Source organism: Coffea eugenioides, chromosome 2 (genome assembly GCF_003713205.1).
Source record: "Coffea eugenioides isolate CCC68of chromosome 2, Ceug_1.0, whole genome shotgun sequence".
NCBI classification, from domain to species: Eukaryota; Viridiplantae; Streptophyta; class Magnoliopsida; order Gentianales; family Rubiaceae; genus Coffea; species Coffea eugenioides.
Genome location: NC_040036.1, coordinates 32,782,208 through 32,790,518, shown reverse-complemented (window position 1 = coordinate 32,790,518; position 8,311 = coordinate 32,782,208). Strand labels below are relative to the sequence as shown.

Below are 8,311 nucleotides of genomic sequence, written 5' to 3'. Positions count from 1 at the left end.
GCTCATTAAAAAGCAGCTATGCGACTTGAAAGAAGTTAGAGGGAACTCTAGAAATATTAGTATGGCTGCCCTTAAGAAAGAGTTAAGTAAGGCTTACAAGGAAGAAGAGAAGCACTGGCAACAGAAATCAAGGATACAATGGCTCAAGGAAGGAGACAAAAATACAAAGTTTTTTCATGCATCTGTACAGGGAAGGAGAAGGAGAAACAGCTTGCATAAACTCCAGAGAGAGGATGGGACGTGGACAGAGAGTGAGGAGGAGTTGAGTACTGAAATAGCAGGTTACTATAGGATTTTGCTGGACAGTAATGAGGGAGGGGACTTAAATGAGGTTTTGCATGGTATTCCCCATACCATCACTGATGAATTGAATAGAAACCTGTTAAAACCAGTGTTGGAAGAAGAAATAAAATCTGTAATTTTCTCTATGAATCCAGAAAAAGCCCCTGGGATTGATGGTATGTCACCACTTTTTTTCCAAAAATTCTGGACAACCATCAAACAACAAGTGATAAAGGCTATTCAGACGTTTTTTCATACTGGCCACCTCCTAAAGAGTGTTAATCATACTATTATCACTCTAATTCCCAAAGTGCAGATTCCTACATCTCTAAAGCAATTCAGACCCATAAGTCTTTGCACTACCTTATATAAGGTGATAGCTAAAATCTTAGCAAACAGGCTCAAAAGTGTCTTGCATTGTTGCATTTGTAAAAATCAATCTGCCTTCATTCCTGGTAGGCAGATTCTTGATAATATTATGGTCTCTCATGAGTACATGCATTATTTAAAAAACAAGAAACAAGGTAAGGAGGGATTCATGGCAGTGAAGCTTGACATGTCCAAGGCGTACGATCGAGTTGAATGGAGTTTCCTGGAGGCAATAATGGAAAAAATGGGCTTCGACTGTAAATGGAGGAACTGGGTGATGGAGTGTGTGAAGTCTGTGTCGTACTCGTTTAATATAAACGGGGAGGTTAAAGAGTTTGTAATTCCAAAAAGAGGAATTAGACAAGGGGACCCTCTATCCCCTTATCTATTCCTTCTGTGCTCTGAGGGACTATCCAACCTTATCAGGAAGGCGGCAGATTCTAAGAAGCTCGCAGGGATGAAAATTAGTAGACAGGGACCTAGTATAACACACCTTCTCTTTGCAGATGACTCTGTGATCTTTTGCAAAGCTAATCTGGATCAGGCAAATGAGTTAAGGAGGGTGCTGAAAGTGTATGGCATGGGGTCAGGTCAGGAGATAAATTTGGAAAAGTCTTCCATACTCTTCAGTAAGAATGTCAGGCCACAATTGATGGACGAGATCTGTCAAACCATGGGGAATATGCAAAGAGTTAGTCAGGGCAAGTATCTTGGACTACCAATGGTAGTTTCAGGATCAAAACAGCAGCTTTTTGGATTTATTAAGACTTCCATACACCAGCGAATGCTAAAGTGGAAAAACAGGTTATTAAGTGCAGCTGGTAAGGAAACAATGCTTAAATCTGTGGCTTTAGCTATGCCAACGTACACCATATCCTGTTTCCAGCTGCCATCCAAATTGTGTAAGGAAATTAGTTCCTTAATGGCAAATTACTGGTGGGGGGAGGCAAATGGTAAGAATAAAATACATTGGTGTGCATGGAAAAAGCTTACTCGAAACAAGTACATGGGAGGTTTAGGCTTCAAAGATCTGATGGCTTACAATACATCTCTCCTTGGCAAGCAGGGGTGGAGGATGCTAACACAACCTAATTTGCTGGTTAGTCAAGTCATGAAGGCAAAATATTTTCCACGATCATCTATATTCAAGTGCAAAGTTCCCAACAATGCTTCTTGGATTTGGAGGAGTCTTATGGGGGCCCGGGAGTTGGTGGAACAAGGAACCAGACGCAAGATAGGAAATGGGAGGAAAACTAATATCTGGGAAGATAGGTGGATTCCGGATACACTTGATGGAAGAGTGACAACCCCGAGAAATTCTGATAATGCACTTCAGCAAGTACATGAGCTAATTTGCCAGAAAAGATGGAACAGAAATCTAGTCTTCAAACACTTTAATAAAAAAGATGCAGAAACTATCTTGACAATCCCTGTTAGTTTAGCAGGAAAGGAGGATGCAAACTTTTGGATAAAAGGGGCTGGTGGCCATTATTCAGTCAGCTCAGGGTACAAGCTACTGGTTATGAACAAAGATATCAGGCAGCAAAGGAACCAGCTGGAGGGTTCTACAAGTCTGGAAAATCAATCCCAAAGGTTATGGAAGGACTTATGGAAACTGAAGGTGAAGCAGAAACAGAAGGTTTTCTTATGGAAATGCCTCAACAATGCACTGCCTGTGCGAGACATCATATTTCGTAGAATTAAAGTAGGTGATCCCATCTGCAACAGGTGTGGAGAAGACAGGGAAACTATTGAACATACCCTTTTGAATTGCAGCAAAGTTAAACAGACATGGAAGCTGGCCCCCATTCAATGGGAAGGTATGATGGAACACCAAGGCTGTTTCAGAAGATGGTGGATCGAAATTTTAGATGCAAGAACCAGAGCTGAAGGATGGCAACATATTGCTCTATCAGTCCATATTCTCTGGCAGATATGGAAAGACAGAAATGAGGAGGAGTTCAATGGTAAGGAAAGTCATCCATGGAAGACAATCCAGAAGGCGCACCAGGAATGGTTAGAACTTGGGGAAATAGATAGGAAGGGAACTAGTATGAGCACAGATGAAACAGAAGCTCTACATCAACAGAATCAGCAGCGAAATCCTGAACATGGGTGCTTGATATTGAGGATAGGAATAACTAGAGATATGACAAAGTCTTGCTTCGGTATTGGGATTACTTTGCAGGAAGGAAATCAAGGTGCAAAAAGAGGTTGGACACTACGAGAAAGCAGTTCAGGTTCAGGACTGCTAGACGAAGCAACTGCACTGAAGCTAGCAATGTGTAAAGTTACGACTTTGCAATTCAGGGATGTGCAATTTCAAGTGCCAAACCGACAGCTCCTCAATCAGGTTCGAACAGCAGGTGTAAGCAATATCAGATTGGCTACTGTTGTGGACGATATTTTACAACTCAGAGATTTGTTTCATAAGTGCTCCTTTTGCCTAGTTCATAATGATAACAATCAACTAAGCACTAAGCTTAGTAAATATGCCTTGGGCATTATTCTAGATGAGGAACATTGGTTTCCTTAGTGGCAAGTAAAGCCGCTTGTAAAGTTCATTCGAGCATTTGCTCGTACTTGTAAATCTTTTGTCAAGTAATACAACCAATTATCGTTTCGAGAAAAAAAAAAAAAAAAAAAAGCAAAGCTCAACTATTTGGTTCCGTCCTCATTAACCTAAATTGAATATCTAAAAATGGACTTGTGTGCTCTAGCTTTACTTATATATTGATTCATAGCACTTAACTTTTTCGATTTGGAATAGGATATCACAAAAAGATTATGAATCACTCTAGTATCACTAGATAATAATTCTTATTGGGTTGTAACTTGTAAATAAGCCTGTTAATTGGGTCATTTGAGAATAGTTTTAACAAGTTAAGTCTTGATTCATATAGTTAGTACCACTTTTGTGTTTCGAGTTATGAATTTTGGGTTAACAAATATGAAACTCATACTAAACTCACAAAATATTCGAACTATAAGCCTAATTCAGCTTTAATCCAAACTCACTTATTGTTTTTTAATTTCTTAATATAATTACTATAATTGTTAAGTTCTAGAGCTAATTTAACATCCACAGGATTACAACATTAGAACTATACATGGACCAACAACAATTCAATAAAAAGTATATAAACCAAGGAATTTTTTAACAATAATATATCCAATTAGTTTAGAGTACATGAAAAAATAGTAATAAAATACGATCAACAGTCAATACATCTTCCAAGATCCTCAATTTTCTCATGCTAAGATTTGCCCACTCTCTTTTATTATAGTGACCAAATTTGAATAGAAATACAGCTTTTGAATTCAAATAGAAATAAACAAATTGATTTGTCTCATGAGTCACATAAGAACTTACAAGAAAAGAAAATAGATCGAGAAATTATGGTAATCAGTTCATGTAGACTTTAAACTGGTAGGGTATACATAAGGCATATTTTGTCATTGAAACTACCCATATACGTTTAATTAAAATACAATTAGCCATTACAAAAGGCAGTGAGTCAACATCTAGGTAACATATTAGAGATATTGAGATAGCTAAACCAAGAATCTACCTACTTGGCATAAGAAGTAGCTAATACCATGCCAACACAAAAATTTACTAAACCAAAAGCAAAGTTAGAGTTTAAATAAAATTAGCACTATTGGCCATCAAGAAAGCAACAAAATTGTTGATCCTAACTCATAAGTATATTTAGGGTTTTGGGTCGTTGCTTATATATTTAATATTTCTTATATATATTAATATATTTTGACAAGTATAAAGTATTAGTATTATATATTTAGATATATAGTTATATATACCAAAATATGATTATATTATATATAATCATATACAGATATAGAAGGATCAGACCTATATTGAATTTGAGTTTAATAAGGTCCAAAATCAACTCACATTTAATTTGGACATAATATTTAGATCCTAACTTAGCCCAACTCAATGAAAAGTTAAGCTCATCGAGCTTTTTCTCTAGCTGAACAGGCTCAACTCGAACTGACCTGACTCTATTAACAATTCTACTTGTAAGTTGTAAGCAAAATCCCAAATGGACACCGGAAATGGAACATCTTCTATTCATAGGCGCCACAAAATCCAAAAAAGTCCAGGCAATCGATTTTCTGTTCATACTGATCCCAAGAGGTATTAAGTTAATAAAAAACGACGAAGAATTAATAAAGTTCCCGAAAAGCAGGAGAAAATATCATGCTTTTGGTACTCCTCAGAGCACTGAAGGCTGTAAAAATTTCCAAAATTCCGACAACACCTTCGTGGCCAACTCACCATGTTTGCTTTGTTCAAGTGGTTCGTTCGCTAACATTAATTACCACCATTTGGATTTCTAATTTTTCATGCATTTTCTTCTTCATTCTAATGGGCAGGATAAGCTGTTGGTTTTTGCTTGGTGATGGTTGCAATCGTTTCATTGGCAACCTAATTGAATTAATCTTAAACAAGTAGTTCAAGGTCCACTCGAAATAAAAAGGATTAATTGCATTAAGTCACCTTAACATTTGGGGTGAAGTGCATTTTGCCTCTAATGTTATTTCTTGAGTACTTTGCCCCTTAATTAATGGTCAATGATAACAGCTAAATGAAAGGACATAAATACCCTTAAATTATTTGGTTGGATGGTATGGGGGGAAGTGAGAGATCTCGGATTTAAAACACTTCACGTACAATTAAAAAAAAAAATCCTTTTTGCAAGTGGCAAGGGCTTTTTATTTTGTTTCCTTAATTATTTGGTATTCTAGATCTCTCTGATTGGTTTGAATATTAATTTATTTAATTTTAGTCTCAAAAATGAAATCTATTGGGGCTGGCATTTTAGAGGCTGAGTAACGAATTTTATATTAATTTAATTTCATAGTTAAATCGCCAGTTAATCTAAATAGACATGTCTATTTAAACCAGACAATTAAAATACTTTGTTAATCTGAATTCTTCGTCTCTAAAAAGTACAAGTCTTCTTAGAAATGTCACACGCTAATTTTGGATGATTTCTTTTGACTTTATACTAGCTTAGGGGTAATTTGCTTTTTAATAAGAAGACAAGAAACACCTTAAAAGATGGTGGCACACACTTTAACTATGTTAATATTGTCATAACATATTTCTCTAAACAGTTCATTGGTAGAAACCTCAATACTTAGCTGCTCAAACTCAAAATTACATCAAGAAAAGTTTTGAAACTTCATTTAGTAACTTTTTATCAAAACTCCCTTTCCGATGTGATATTCATCTTAGGTCGACCAAATAAATGATTGGTTCCAAATCATTTGCCGTATGATAAGTCTTCCCATTATAATAAACAAACCAATATTTGGGAGAAAGATGAATTAGGTGATACGAGAAGGGAGTATAAGTAAGAGATACCAAGTTCAAAACGTCTTACTTATACTAAAAATAAAAATAATAATAAAAACCAACACTATAAGTTCACCAAGCAAAATTAAACACAAAAAACCCACACCCAAAAAAAAAAAAAATTAGCCCATGATCCATATATCATCGTAAGAATCATCTATCCAAGTACTACTGCAACACGCCCTAACCAAACCCCCTAAGTCCTTGATACAAGAAAACTTTCAAAAAATGAAAATTAAAAGCAGTGCACTTCTTCCATTATTAGTTCAAGTTTACTTCTAATTCAATCAAAATTGAAAATTAATAGTTTAATACTACACTTCTTCCATTATCTATTCAAGTTGCTTCACGTTCAATCAAATTGAATACTAATAGTTTAATGCTACATTTTTCTTTTTATAAATGGCTCTAGGTGAGAAGCTGGACTCCCCATGTGTCAATTTAAATTAAAAATTGGCGGGTGAGAGGGGAGAACTACTCAATCCTGATTGCTATTTGTTTATGAAGATATTGCAGGAATTATTCTTGGAATCCTCAGCCCTTTTAGGAGATCTCATATTATCAATTATCCTAACAAACGTATCCTTCGTTTGTCAGCTTCATCATATCACAGAATATTAAGCTAAGAAAGCAGTTGGCTGAACATTGATGACTTTTCTAATAATTTAACTCCTTTACAGCAAGATGATCCAATGCTATTTCAATATTCGCCAAAGCCATCCATTTATCCCCACCTAAAAGACCCCACAATCCATCATCAAGATCTGCAAATTGGGTTCCATCTTCACTTGCTTCATATCAACAAGATACTAAGGAGATCATCATCAATACCAAGTTCAACTCGGCTCGGAAAAGGCAACGAAAGCCACTATCAGCTATTCGAGTTGATAATCATGATTGTGGGAAGAACCCTAATGCCAACCAGCAGAAAAAAGCCCATCACAGAGATATCGAGCGTCAAAGGAGGCAAGAAACGGCTCGGCTTTATGCTTCTCTTAGAAATCTGCTGCCTCTTGAATGTAAACAGGTGATGAAGCTAGACTTGCTGATTCAATTAACTGATGAATTCTCAATTTTTATGCGTAATAAGAAGTAAAAATTCATCAGCATCTACTGCTCAATTTCGGCTCTTGGAGATTGATTTGTTGAGATTTTACTTCTGCACTTTTCACGCCTTTTACACCCTTGTACCTGTATTCCTTTTCTTTTCTTTTTTTTTTTTTCTTGATCAAACAAAATACAATGTTGACTCTTTTTTTGTTTTTTTTGGCTAGTTTAGTATTAGATTCAAGATTCATTGATTTTCTTTTCCTTTTTCAGAGAAAGCATTCAGTATCAGATCATGTTCTTCAGGCAGCGAACCATATAGAACACATGGAGAAGAATATTAAAAAATTGGAAGTAAAGAAGGATAAGCTTCGAAACTTAACTGGTGGATTGATTCATCTGGAAGTCAAAAATGTTGAGGAAACAAAATTATCGTACGTTCATGGTCAGGCCATGCTTGGGTGGTGGAATTGAAATTCTGATGAAGAATTACTTGGCACATACTAAATGGTTTCCTCTATCAGGATACTGAAAGTGCTGCTTGATGAAGTCTTACTGTTGTTAGCTGTGTCTACACAAAATTTAATGAAGAATTTCTTTACACAATCCAAAGTGAGGTACCATTATGATGATTTAATCAAATAAGTTTCAGAGCAATATCTGGCGTGTCACCTTGTTGTTCACTTGTTTGCCTCGTGTTCTTGCAGGCCAATGCAGATGTTGATCCAATTTGTCTGCAAGAAAAGCTGACCAAAAAGATAATCATTTAGAAAGACTTAAAGTCCTAGAGCCATGACAGAATTGAGACTCACATTACATGAACAACAGTAATTAAAAGGTTTCAAGAGATACAGGTTTCTGAAAGTAATTGTGAGTCAATGTAATTGCTTTGTGCATGTATATAGATTTGTTGAAGTTTCACAAAATGATAACAAAGAAATTCTATCTGGTTAATGGGAATTAGTTGATCAGGATAGGAGATGATGTGTGAAACTATCAGCACTAACAAACTTAAAGGCAAGTATGCATGTCAAGTGGATTACACACTTTAGGTTAGAATATTATCTGATCACAAGTGAGAAAACTGACAAAAAAATAATCGCTAAATTTAGTTCTTGTTGAATATACGGTTTGGAATATGGAGAAACATATTGCAAGGTACAACATTCAACATTGCCAATAGGATAGTGCTGTGGTACAGATATCGTTAGGTGACCTAATATAAAA

The 8,311-nt window shown here is 35.8% G+C and overlaps 1 protein-coding gene across 1 annotated transcript; it reads left to right on the top strand.

Annotated features, from left to right (window-relative positions):
• Window positions 1–6,439: 6,439 nt before the first annotated feature.
• LOC113759524 (transcription factor bHLH125-like) lies at window positions 6,440–7,854 on the top strand. Its single transcript, XM_027302100.1, has 5 exons — window positions 6,440–6,449; window positions 6,844–7,064; window positions 7,358–7,518; window positions 7,650–7,701; window positions 7,792–7,854. Exons 1-5 carry the CDS (start codon window positions 6,440–6,442, stop codon window positions 7,852–7,854), a joined length of 507 nt encoding a protein of 168 aa, XP_027157901.1.
• The last annotated feature ends 457 nt before the right edge of the window (window positions 7,855–8,311 follow it).

Bases quoted from the DNA above. Each gene is read 5' to 3' on its own strand.
- LOC113759524 (XM_027302100.1), top strand. The intron at 7,065-7,357 runs GTGATGAAGCTA...TTCCTTTTTCAG, and splicing joins TGCCTCTTGAATGTAAACAG to AGAAAGCATTCAGTATCAGA. The intron at 7,519-7,649 runs GTACGTTCATGG...TACTGTTGTTAG, and splicing joins GTTGAGGAAACAAAATTATC to CTGTGTCTACACAAAATTTA.